The 13,923-nt window shown below is 41.4% G+C and overlaps 1 protein-coding gene across 1 annotated transcript in view; it reads right to left on the reverse strand.

Annotated features, from left to right (window-relative positions):
* Positions 1-4,870: 4,870 nt before the first annotated feature.
* The window catches only part of trappc11 (trafficking protein particle complex subunit 11), a 38,001-nt gene continuing 28,948 nt past the window's right edge, over positions 4,871-13,923 (reverse strand). The window contains exons 23-30 of the mRNA XM_056284058.1: positions 12,181-12,300; positions 11,213-11,278; positions 10,575-10,731; positions 10,198-10,309; positions 9,505-9,596; positions 9,262-9,395; positions 6,282-6,449; positions 4,871-5,954 (exon numbers count right to left, since the gene is read on the reverse strand). Of these exons, the coding sequence (XP_056140033.1) occupies positions 5,910-5,954; positions 6,282-6,449; positions 9,262-9,395; positions 9,505-9,596; positions 10,198-10,309; positions 10,575-10,731; positions 11,213-11,278; positions 12,181-12,300 (894 nt within the window). The 3' untranslated portion in view covers positions 4,871-5,909. The remainder of the gene's footprint in view (positions 5,955-6,281; positions 6,450-9,261; positions 9,396-9,504; positions 9,597-10,197; positions 10,310-10,574; positions 10,732-11,212; positions 11,279-12,180; positions 12,301-13,923) is intronic.

The raw sequence follows: 13,923 nt of genomic DNA on the forward strand, positions 1-13,923 counted from the left end.
GCCTTTTTGCACTTGCGTAACATAGCTAAAATTCAGTCTTTTCTCTCCATGGCTGACGCAGAGATTTTAATACATGCATTTGTTTTATCCAGACTTGATTCCTGTAATTTTCTGTTCTCAGGTCTGCCACATTCTAGTACTAAAAGTCTTCAGATGGTGCAGAATGCTGCTGCTAGAATTCTAACTAAAACTAGGACATTTGACCATATTACACCAATTCTTGCCTCCCTTCATTGGCTTCCTATCCATGTTAGATCAGAATACAAGGTGCTTCTGCTGACTTATAAAATCCTAAATGGGCTTGCTCCATCCTACCTGTCTGATCTCCTTAAACCTTACATGCCATCTCGAGCACTTTGTTCTCAAAATACAGGGCTCCTGTGTGTACCCAAAGTTAAAAAGAAGTCAGCTGGTGGCAGGGCCTTTTCCTATCGGGCTCCATTTTTGTGGAATAACCTGCCTGCTGCCATCAGACAATCGGAGCCTGTTGAGTCCTTTAAATCCTAACTTAAAACTCATCTTTTTGTCTTAGTTTACAATTAGTTGCCTTTAAGTTGAGTGCTTCACAACCTGTACTGGTTGGTTTTCTGTCTCAATGAATTTACCAACCACTGTTCTGCCGACGAGATTATCGAGTATAGATTACAGAGTATAGATTAAGACTAATTGATGACTTAATTGATTATGACTAATGACTAACTGTTCTCTTCTCTAACATGTCTTTTCTCTCTCTCTGAATGATGTCTTCTCCTTTCTCTTTTTCTGTGTTTGAATGGTGTCATGTGAGTCTCTCTTGCATGCATGTGCAGTCGGTTCTCCTCCCAGGTCTCCGTGGTGATGGTGGTCGCCATTTGGATGCTGCCTGCCCTTCCTCTCCTCACATAATTGTTTTGTTTTTTTTAATTTATTTTACATGATGATGCTGGTCGCGTGGCTTGGGCCCTGGACTGTTCCGATAGCATGTGGACACTGCTTGGCATCCTGTGCATCATGTTATTCATAAATTTTATGTCCATTATAATTCTGTTATCCTCTTTCAATGTTGTATTATGCAAATTGCGTTAACACAACATCCATTGCACGCTGTCCGTCTTGGGAGAGGGATCCCTCCTCTGTTGCTCTCCCTGAGGTTTTTTCCTATTTTTTCTCCCTGTTAAAGGGGTTTTTTAGGGAGTTGTTCCTTATCCCATGAGAGGGTCGAAGGACAGGAAGTTGTGTTGCTGTTAAGCCCACTGAGGCAAATTTGTAATTTGTGATATTGGGCTTTACAAATAAAATTGATTTGAATTGATTTAGCAGTTTAAGTTCGGGCGTTGTTTGGGACTGTTTCGATGTTTGTTTTCAGTTATTTTTTTAACATTTTATAGGCCTTGTTATATTTGTTAGATTAGCAATATGTGTTTTCCGTTTTGCTTTTCAGGTAATATTTTAATTTTTACAATTTTGCTATTCAAGTTCGACCATGCCTCTCTGAAGTTTAAATTGTTTAAAAATAGTATTATAGTTGTTAAAATGTTAATTTTGGTGACAGACGTTTCCTAACAGACATATTAACATATGCAATGCATTAATATCTCAATTGGGTATTTATCTTGACAGAACATAGAGTTTAAAAACCGGCCGTCATTTTGAGGTTTGCTAGATTAAAGATTAAAACGGGGGGGGGGGGATAGCGTGATCCTACCCTGCTTTGTTTTGATTTTATGTTGTCTGATACAGTGCTGCTTGTTTTTTACTGTGTTCTGTAAGGTGTCCTCGAGTGCTTTGAAAGTCACCCACAAATAAAATGTATTATTATTATTATTATTATTATTATTATTATTATTATGGATTAAGGTAGATCTGTAAAAAGGAAAGCTTTGGGGCCTTTCTTGAATGAAGTAAGCAAATCCATGGCTCTGATGGAACACAGGTTCATCACATTGAATTTTGAGGATGAGCCTAAATGAATGTCAGGTTAATTTATGCATTAGTGTGACCAAAGAGCTGCTCAGCATACTCATCATGATAAGTAAAGTCTCGTCTTTGGTTTGCTGTACAAAACAAAGTGACAAGATGGGAGACAGCTTCACTCTAGTCACAGCATCAGACATCACAATTATGAACTCAGATAACACTGAAAATGTTTACCTACCCCATAGGTGAGTTGGGTATTTGAGAAGGGATAGTTTCAAGCAAGTCAGAAGATGGAGGGACTCTGAGGCTTAAGGTGGATGTTAAGATATGTTGTTGCGTTTGCCATCGGCACAGCAACTTTGACCAGGAGGTCTACAGAGAATCTGGTAGTGTAATAAAATCAGTGCAATACTGGACGGGGGTCATGGTCAGCCATGGTATCTTTATTTATTTCTCTTCTCTACTGAATATTCTCCTGTGGCAGGCAGGGTCAAAAATATCCTTAAACATTGGGATGCTCTCAATAGTGACCCATCTCTGTCTCCCCTGATCACATTCAAACGTTGCTGCAATCTGAGAGACAGACTGGTTAATTCTGACACCAGAAAACCACCCAATACTATCTCCTGGCTGTCTAAACAACTTGCAGGTTTTTACCACTGTGGCCACTGTGCACAATGTTCTAACTCATCAGACACCAAGTACTTCACATATCCACATACTGGTAAAAAATACTCCATTAAATCCTTCATCGACTGCAGCAGCACACATGTCTATATGCTGAAATGTCCCCATGGTCTGGTGTCTTCTTCTTCTTCTTTGAGCTTGTTCCCTGTTTCTCAGGGGTCACCACGGGAGATTTTATAGTTTCCATCGATACCCTGTGAGGGTACAGCACCAATGGCAGTCATTGTTAACCCAGGTCTTGACCGATCCAGCAGTGAGCCTTGACCGATCCGTGGTCTGGTGTACACTGGACAAGCTAAAATAGCTTTAAAGATTCACATACATCTGAACATAAGACTGCAATACGTACACAGAACATAAATTAAGCTATTGCTCGACATTATGCACAGGATATTATGCACAAGCTAACCATGGCTTTGCAGCATCATTAAAGTTCTGGGGAATAGAAACCCCCCTCTCTCTCTTAGAGATGGTGACATCATCAGCTCACCGCTCTGCAGAGAGGCATGTTGGAGTCACTCTGAACACAGTGGAGCCCTTTGGCATCAATGAAGAATTGAATTTGTCATGTTTCCTTTAATTTGCCTCACTTGAAAGATGTTTGTTTTTGAACTATCTGTACTCATCTTTGTAACTTTAAGAGAGGTCTCTGTTCATTTTTCTTTTGCCCTTTGGCATAAATTACTGAATTTGGTGCTTTTCCTCTAGTTTGTCACACTTGACGGATGGTTTGTACTTATGCTTCTTGTACTTTGGTCTTTGTAACTTTAGGAGGACTATGTTCTCTTGTGTCTGACATGGTGTTTGGGGTGTGGTACTTGGACATTGACTATGGCAACTCCCACCTTTGGATTCATATCCAATAGATTTGAAATCCTGTTAAACCAATTACCCTATGAAATTTGTCCACCTGCTCTAGGTTGACTATGCATATGTTGTTTTCCTCACGACTTTGTCCACTTTCACTCTGATGAAGACACAGTAGTGTTGAAATGTTGTCTGTTTGCACGATAAAAAGCCGTGAATTTATTGGTGTGCTCCAGTCCCTTTTGTCTTCTGAAACATCAAAACAGGTGGTCAGGCTGGAGCCCACATTTCCCTGGCAGGAGCGCATGCAAGAAGCCAAGGAGAGGAAGTGTGCTACATATCCAGACTTGATGGAAGAGTGCTGCAGATGGGGGTGGCATGCATGGTGTGTGCCCATAGAGGTGGGCTGTAGAGGCTTTGCAGCTCAGTTTCTTTGCAAAGCCTACATACTTCTGGGCACCACAGTTATCCAAAAAAGGAAGGCCATCAGAACCACCAGAGGTAGCAGAGGCAGCCTCTAGATGGCTGTGGATCAAAAGGAACAGTCTGTGGTTACAAGCCGGGACTTGATCACTCCTAGATGGGTCAACTGGGTGAGGGTGTCCGATGTTGAAAGACCCGAAACCCCTTGATGACCCCAGGTTCCAACACTAATGATGTGTCGAAGTGCATCAGTGATGTAACATGTTTTTCATTTTTTGTTTCCCTCCTTTTTCTCCCCAGTTGTCCTCGGCCAATTACCCCACTTTTGTGAGCCATCCCGGTCGCTGCTCCACCCCCTCTGCTGATCCCGGGGGGGGGGGGGGGGCTGCAGACTACCACATGCCTCCTCTGATACGTGAGGCGTCGCCATCCGCTTCTTTTCACCTGACAGTGAGGACTTTCACCAGGGGGACGAAGCGCGTGGGAGGATCACGCTATTCCCCCCCAGTTACCCCTCCCCCTTGACCAGGCGCCCTGGCCAGTGCACTGGTCACTGCAGTGACCAGGACACATACCCACATCCGGCTTCTCAACACATGGCCAATTGTGTCGGTAGGGACGCCCAACCAAGCCAGAGGTAACACGGGGATTCAAACCAGCAATCCCCGTGTTGGTAGGCAACGGAATAGACTGCTATGCTACCTGGATGCCCCCGCAACCTTAAGCAGATTGCCACAAGTCTTCATTAAAAAAGTGTTTTTATCATGCTCAAAGTGGCATCTGAAAATGTGCTTTGCATGTCAATAACCACAGGTAGTTCCAAAGAGTCAGCTATCATACTTTTGTGAAGTTATTGGCTGTGGGCAGGTAACAGAGGTGGACAAATCTTGAAATTGTAAGGCTGCCCAGTGAGCTGGTCAGTCAGGGTGAGTTATGAGATTTGTCTGTGCTCCCTTCAATGTACAAAATGTTCATTTTTCCAAAACCTTAACAAATATCTTCCAGTTCAGAGGATACAGATAGACAATAGCTGAAAGTGAGAGGTTGAGAGTGGCTGACAGGACGCTTTTATTCAAAGGTTTATGGAGGGATTAGAAACCTCGTGCCTAATTCGAGACACTAAGGAGATGTATGAAGCTTTCATTTCCGGTCTTTTTAAACTCATTGCACCACTGTCACCAGCATACAAATTCCAGGCATTAACGTCCATCGTGGACTCATTACAAAGCTTTAATGAAAACAAGCCTCTTCAAGACTAATATAACATCACAATAACACACATTAATCGTTTATATCATGACGCTTGCATAATATTAGTATTATATCCATCAAGCTTTGAAGTCATAACATAACTTTTTTATAATTTCAAGCTGTTTGCTCAATTCATTGGTGACATCATTAACAGAAACATTGGGAGTAAAAAGTCTCCTTCCTTGTTTAAATTGATTTTTCAGTACACCACCAGTAAACAGGGTTTTCTTAGTTGTTTTTTTTAACAGCTTAACTCAACATTATTAAACAAAATGATCATTTTGTTGAAGAATCACTTAGTTTTGAGGTGTTTGTGTTTAATAATGCATGTCTGCAGGTGTGTGTGTATGTGTGTGTATGTGTGCGAGAGATGGCTTAATAACTTCAAATCCAAAGGGCAATGTGGCTGAAAAGTCATCCCAGGAAAAACCTCTCCTATGTCACTGTCCTCATATTTACATCAAAAATGCTGTATGTGTGTGTGTGTGGTAAGTGTGTGTGTGTCAGACAAAAGCGTTACCACTGAAATCACTGAGGCTGTGACAACACTCAGGGCATCCCTGATATAATCTTCAATAAGCCACTAGGCAGTCTTGGTTAATGTTGAAAATAAATAATTCGAGATTTATTTTGCCCAGCTCTTTCAATCAAGAATTGGATACCAACCAGATTAGGTTTTTAAGACCAACCCACACATGCAATACACACACACACACACACACACACACACACACACACACACACACACACACCCACTACTAGTATAGAGATGAAATAATAGAGGAAGGGAATGTTAAAGGAAGTTTGTGTGTGTGTGTGTGTGTCTGTGTGTGTGTGTGTTCATCTCAGGCAGCAGCGATGGAAGCATCATCCAACTGTCGACCCTGAGGCTGGAAAGTAAACAGACCTACAATTAGGACAGTGAAACAACACCTACCAGCATCTGTGGCTTTTAAATAACCCTAAAAGCCAGTGCACCATTGGGTATGTTTATTGAAAAAGCAGCTAAAGTGAGCACATTACTTCATTTATGTTTCATTTATTTGTGTGTGTGTGTGTATGTGTGTGTATAAACCTTTGAAAAGACCGGCATGTCAGAAGCAATCTAAGAATGTGTGTCTTCCTGTGCATACATGTCCTTTTCTATTTCTTGTGTGCGTGTATTTGCAATTTTGCTCACTACAGCTGAGGAAGCATTGAAGTGCCTGTGTGTGTACCTTGACGAAGATGCACTGGGGCAGAAAACGTCTCAATGAGTGTGTGTTGGTGTTGGGGCAGCGTGGCAAGCTGATGTTGAGCTGCGGTAGAGTCTGGTAGCCGGCCATCAGAGGGTAATAGTTATACAACATCTGCTGTTCTGAACCAGGCAGGATCCGAAGACGCACCTGGACACACAGTGTGACAAAAATGCATGCTAACATTCAAAAACAGAAAAAAACATGACAGTCTAAGGGTATACATTGTGACCAACAGTGCAATTGGTATACTTTCATTCAGCATGTCGTCAGCATTATTCCCTGCATATTTGACAGATGCATGACATTTTACCCCCTATCAGGATGTTCCAACCATATTCTGTTAAACGCTGATGCAGTGCTACTTCTGACACTGTGGATGGTGAAATGGCTCATCGGAAATCAGGTTGGCATTTCTGAGATTACTCTGGACTGGTACCCTTCATCATTAACAAATATAAAATGTGGTGTCCGTTGATGGTTTCCTCTCATCTCAGGCCTTGGTTCCACATACAATGCTACAAGACTAAATTACTGATCTGATGTTGTTTTCTTACACACTTCCTCTATGTGAACTCATTGTAATAAACTTTATTTATAGCACTTTTCTAAACAAGGTTACAAAGTGCTTCACAGAGAAAAATAGTTAAAAATGACACACATATAAAAAAAATATTCTAAGAGAATAAAGTAAAAAGCATTAACAAATAAAACCATAAAATAAGGGCAAAATGGAAGAAATCAATTTGTTAATCAAGTTACAAAAATAGGAGTAAAAATAAAAACAATATGAATAAATAAAAACAAATATCAAACATTTGTAAAAGCGTTCATAAAAAGAAAAGTTTTAAGACGAGGTGTAAAAGAAGCTAGAGACTTGGTTTGCCTTAATAGTGAGCAATAAAATTTTAAAATCAATCCAAAATATAACAGGAAGCCAGTGTAGGGCGGCAAGCACAGGAGTTACATGGCCATGTCTTTTTTGTCCCAGCAATGAACAGAGCAGCAGAATTTTGTACCAACTGCAGACAGTGGAGGAAGCCCTCGCTGATCTTCCAGTAAAGTGTGTTGCAATATTCAAGCCAAGAATAGATACAAGCATATACAAGTTTTTGCAGATCGGCAATTGATAAAAATGACCTAATTTTAGAGATTACCTTGGGCTGAAGAAGGCATGACTGAACAACATGTTTGATTCGATTCAAAACCAAGGTTAGCATCCAATATTACCCCAAGATTCCTAGCAGCCTGCTTAAGACTACCTAACAGACCACCAAGATTAGTACCAAAAGGGCTGATGGAATTTGGGGGACCGAACAGAATGACCTCAGACTTATCATCATTCAATTTAAGAATTTAAGATATCCAGGATTTAATGTCAGAGAGGCAAGTTGTAGGATCTGTGGGTTTTAGTGGTAATGGGTGAACAATGGCATTCTTAAAACTATCTGGAAAAGAACCAGAGGTCAGAGAATTATTAAGAATTTGCAGAATAACGGGCTAACAGTTGAAAATACCTCCTTGAGCAGCTTAGTGGGAATGATGTCTAAGATGCAGGAGGAGTTCATATTAGAGATTGTACTCTAACACTGAAATTGTAATTGGTTGAAACTGCGTAAAAGAGGCAGAATTAACATGGGGAATGGAAAGAATGTAAGGGTCAGGCTTGATTTGGGACCTGATATTCTCTACCTTATTTACAAAACGTGTGAGAAATTTTTCAGACAGCTCAACATCAGGTTCAAAAAAGAAGTGGAGGGACCATTAATAACAAAATTAATTACCCTAAAGATAACTTAAGGATTGTGGTTATTTCTAGGTATCAATTCAGAAAAGTACACTGATCTCACATCCTTAACTGCCTTCTGGTAAATTAATATTTGGTTTTTAAGGGTGTTTTGTGCTCATTTGGACTTGTTGAACTTCTATTGTCATTCTAATTTTCTACAGAGTCTTCTAAGGGCACGAGTCTGATCGTTCAGCCAGGAGAGGTTATTTGATTTTTGTTTCCTAGTTTTAAATGGTGCAATTTGGTCAAGGATGGATAGGCACTGATCATTGAATTACTTTAACAGTGCATCTGGATTGAGAGGGGATATAGAGGGATTAAAGGATGATGAATTAAAAGCGTCACAGAATTCAACTGCAGAAACAGAGCTGAGAATGCAACAGCATGTTTTAGGATAGCGACTAGGAGTTGCGAGCTATAGAAGAACTTTGAAAACAACAGCTTTATGGTTAGTTACAAGCATATCCACAAGATTAAGACACTCGACAGAGAAACCAGATGAGAGTACAAGGTCTAAAATGTGACCTTTGGAATATGTGACCCCTTTAACAGATTGAATGAGGTTAAAAGAAACTATAAGATCAAAAAAAAAAAAGAAGTGAAGTCAGGGGATGGGAAGGACAATACACATGAATATAAACATCACCAAGAATAAGCACCTTGCCATATTTTGGCATGACAGTAGATATATAGGTCAGAAAACTCAGAAACAAAACTAATTGAATTAGTGGGCATATAAATTAAGATGCAGAGTAAAGGGGGAGGGCCAGTTATCAAAAAACATAAATCCTCAAGGGAGATACAATTACCAAAAGTAACAGGGTGGCTCTTAAGATCGAACTTATAAAAAAATACATTAGACAACAGTCTCTTTCCATTGTTATGCCATTTTTTCAATCAGTTCTTTAAACACACTTAAATCGTAATTGCTTTTGAGAATTCTTGAATGTATCTATTTTATTTCATTCTCCTCATCTTTCATTTACGTATTAATCCATCTTTCCCAATGGCTGGGACCTGCTTTTTAACCTAATTGCTTTACCTGTTTTATTTATCTTTTGTGTTCAGCCCTTTGTTATTTTGTTTTAAAAAGTGCAGTATAAAAATGAAGTTCACCTTTATCACAGGTATCGGTCACACATATGCCTTTACCCACACACTTTTTTGCCACACCTGTTTGAGTCCAGAGAACATGAAAGCATCAGAGGGTTCCACAGCCATCTCCACCTCTTGCACCAGAGCAGTTCTGTTCTCTATGTGGTAGCGAACTGGTAGAGACTCTCTGACACGACCAAACGACGGCAGATCTTTAGTCACAGAGAGAAAGGGATACTTTGTATGACACAATAACCTGTTAAAACTATCTCTTGCACGCTTGTACAGTCCATAGAGTGAAATGTGCTTGTATATACTAACCAGCATGGATATACAGAGGCACAGTCTCCAGCATAACATGAGGCAGTGTAACTGTAGTCTGGACTGGAGGACTGTCTGCACTGGAAGACTGTCTGTAGAAGAAGAGCGTTAAAGATGAGGGTCAACATTTTTACAGGCCTATCCGAGGATTCAGTCATTTAGCCCCCTATCACAGGATATGTTTAGGATTTTTTGGAAGCTGATGACGTTTCTGTTTCTTACGAACTGAAGTGAATAAATTTGTCAACAATAGCCTATTGCAATTTTAAGTCATGGCTCAGGGGTGTGTCAAACCAGATATACCTTATTCATATTTACCCAATCTATCCAAAATATTTAGTGCCTTTGAATCGCTTACAGTCAAGGGTTTAAAGTTTACCAAAGAAATCGCCACACAGGTAATACCATTCTGACTAACATAACCTGTCAATGTACCCATTTTACCTTGGATTTGACTGTGTGCAAATAAGGACATATATCTGTGATTATCGAGCCTAAAGACACAATACAAAAAGCAGCAACCTATATATTTCATAAGGTATACACAAAGTATATTGCAATTTGTGTTCTTTTGAATGCCTCACCATAAACTTATAGAGTTGATAAAAATACATTGGCCAAAGAAAATGGCATTGTATGATATAATATGACCCAAATATGTTTGTGTGTTCTGTACATGTATGATGTTTGTACCTTCGCCATGACACCAGGTATTGTCCTGTTGCCACAGTGCTATTGCCATTGACAACTGGTGGGCACTGGAGACAGAAACACTCACTGGCACACTCCCCTGTCTTTAGTACCACTGCACACAACCACACACCAGATACACAAAGAACACACATGGTTGCATTTAATTCAGGCCTTGGTTTCAGGAAGGGGTTATGTCACTCAATTTTAACCCCTGTCATTTTTCCTAGAGATGATCTAAAGCTTAAACAGTTAGTACTTGAGAGCATCAGAAATGTCTGTCTTGCTTTTGACAAGTGCCAACGTTTCACTCAATATTTTGCCATCAATAGACAACATACGATTCATCTTGAGTTCTGGACGAAGAGAAGGACAGTTACCTTGTTCTATGTGGGATTTGCACTGGGGTGTGCTTGAAGTCATGGTAACCAGTTGAAGAGAGGACGTGACAAGTTGAAGTGGCCACGGTGAGGAAGAGAGGAGGTCCGTCAACAACAGGAAGGGGATGTCCACCACTACACGGTCCAATGGCTCAAACTTTATACAGTGAATACACAGAACCAGATATAAGAACACAAAATAAAGTCACGCCAGTCAAGCTGGAGAGGACACACCACCACTTCCTGATAACATTGGCACAAACTGTAAGTTGAAAACAAAAAATAAACCTGACTTCCAAAGCATAAACATTGCTTTCATTGTGGGAGTGGATCCAGTAGAATTGATTTTATGCCACAGCCTGCTCTTAAACCAATGAAGATGATAATGGAGCTAAAATTAAATTACACTCAACCAACTGATATATTGTTGCCATTTATGGCCCAGTTCCAGATTACTAGTGGCTCTTAAACGTACTTACTTTAAACAACATTTCTCTTTTTCAGTCAGGGACCTTTTCTTGCTTTAATCCATGAGATTATGAAGTACTACCTCTATATAGGAGATTACTGAGGCAACTAATTTGAACTAACATAACAAACTAACTGGCTAAACAACTAATAAGGCAATGGTTACTAACCCTGGTGGAGACAAACTTGACAGACACCTCAAATGGAACCACGGTTTCTATGGTTACCGTCTCATCCTGGCAGACATCAGAGGATGACAGAGAGAGAGAAGGAAAGATGAAAGATGAGGCAGCACATCCAACAGTAACAATTGCTTGGCATACCTCCCACAGGCCTCCTGAGGATCTTTAGATCCAGCTCAGTCTGGATTACTACTTCTCTTTTTAAAATTTTTTTTTTTCTAGACCCACACTGCATGAAAAGCCTCTCTGTGGCCAAGAGTGTACATAAGCAAGTCCGGACACCTAAACAGTGGATTACACAGACTTGGCACTCACAAGCCTTCTTCATGATGAGAGGAATGGAAGCACTCTTCTCTTCGTGTGCTCCGCTTTTAAGTGCTATAATGGAGATGTTCCTGCTTTTTTGATAGATAGAAATAATGGTAAAATAGATTTTTACTGATCACTTAAAATGCGGTGTGCTAAAGAGCTAGTCATTATGACTTCCTCTGTGTGTGTGTGTGTGTGTGTGTGTGTGTGTGCACGTGTGATCCTTAGCGCTATCTTACTATGACAATATTAGATCCACCATGGCACACTTATTACTTAAAACAATAGTTGGTATCATGAAAAAGCATGACATCAGTTACATTTGACAAACTTCAAGTAGTAGCTATCGGGTCAGAATGAATGAGTGAATTAAAGAACAACTCTGAAGAAAAAAATGAAGCAAATAAAAACAGGCAATAAGGCTAGGCAGTTGTTAAACTATTGGAAAGTGGGGGTTGTTCTGGTAGGAAGGGGAAAAATGTTTCGGAGTTTGCAAAAAGAAGCAAAATAAAGTTTCTGTGAATTTCTAAGAAATAATTCTGAGTCAGAGTGTCTAGGGCTCCACTGTCTCAGAATATAGCTGGGGCGGACTGCTGAAAGCTTAAAGAAAATAAAAAAAATCTTTCAAGTAACGATCACTGTTTTACCTTATGACATTTGCAGTTGATCTGCTGTCCTTCCACAGTGGTATCGATGCTGTAGGCCACATGGAACAGGAAGACCCTGGGTCCAGTTGACACACACCTCACATAAACAGACTGCTCTACCTGGAGACAGAGACATGGTGTGAAGGAAATATGTTCTATGTCGTACGTGCTCCACCCTCTGAAAGGGCTTCTAATTGGTTTACCCCTTTGAGGCTCTGCCTCAGCACCCGAGAACTTTTCCCTCACCACTCAATCAGCTGGTAGGAGCCACACAATGCCTGTCTACCCCAGTGTCTTCCCGGCTCGCCTCCCTTTTTCACTCAGCCTCCTTGAGTACGGATCTGTGACTTTTTCTGTTACCCTTCGGTGTCATAGTCATGTCTTTGCCAACCAAGACCTGCTCCTACTGCTCCGCTGAGATGTCTTCGCTGGCCAGCCACCAGGCCTGTTTCTTTTGCTTCGGTTGGCATCACCGGGAGGAAGCCGAGACCTACCCTGCCTGCCCTCCCTCGGGTGGAGCGCGAGAACAGGCAGAAGTACGCTGACTCCTTTTGCCTCTCCAAAGCCGGCCAGGTGCTGATGAGCGAGGGGGCGGCAGCCCGTTCTAATACTGAGTTGACTCAGGTCAGAGGACCTGACCCCTCTCTTCCTTGACTCGGAGCCACCAGCGGTTCACTGGTCCTCTCTCAACGACCTGCTCAGCCTATTTTCTTTGGCTGCCAAGAGGATGACTATCCCCCTTCCTCCGTCTCCTCCCCAGGACCACTTCACGGTTGGCCTTTGTGCCCAGCCACATGGTAGGCCTCGTGTTCATGTGCTATGTCCTAAGATGGTGCCCATTTTCCACTATGTGCAATGTGTCCCTGTTTGGCACCAAGACTCCGGCTGTAGCTTATGGTCCTTACTGCTCTGTGGAGGGCTGGGTGTGGGACAAGGGAGTGCCTCTTATCGAGGATTCAGTCAGGGTCTGCCTCCTGCCTTCGTCCTCCCTCTGGCCAGGCGGTCAGCTGTCACTGCCCAACGAGTGGGACCAGTTGAGGGCCACCTTTCTTGACCATGGCTATGCCAGTGCCTCCCAGGTGGTGGCACTAGTTAGCAACTTTGCCTTTCTAGCCAGGTCGCATGACAAGCTAACACATGAGCGGTCTGAGCTGTCTGTTATGGAGATCATCAAGGTTTGAGATCTGTCTCAGATGCCAAGGCACAGCCTCGAAGGGGTAAACCAATAGCAAAGCCCATTAGAGGGCTACGCATGTACTCAGAGAACTGGAGTTACATCCAGGGTAACTATTTTTCCCCTGTGGATGAAGAAACAGTTTGTGTATCAGTAGGCACAAAGATTTGGTGAATTTTGAGATAAATAACGGGAGCCCATTTGGATTAAGAAAGCATGACAAAATGTTTATGTGTGCCCGTGTACTTAAAACTGTATCCTCAAAGAGCTACCCAAGTTCTTGTCTGGCTCAAGGTCATGCTGCAAACTGCTCAAACTTACTGGCCAGCTTGTTTGTATAGTTAAGGAGGCCCGATGAGTTTCATATTCACCATTTAATATTCTCTGCAAAATGGCGGATGGAAATGCATTTGTTAAATAAAAATGAAATGTGAATAGAATTGAACATTATCAGCTGTTTCTTCATCAGAACTGGTCCATCTTTGTAATGGGTGTTGAAGTACGGACATATGATGCAAGACACATAAAACTACATTCACAGTTTTATTTGCCTAAACAAGATTTGATGG

This window comes from Lampris incognitus, chromosome 1 (assembly GCF_029633865.1).
Source record: "Lampris incognitus isolate fLamInc1 chromosome 1, fLamInc1.hap2, whole genome shotgun sequence".
Taxonomy (NCBI): domain Eukaryota; kingdom Metazoa; phylum Chordata; class Actinopteri; order Lampriformes; family Lampridae; genus Lampris; species Lampris incognitus.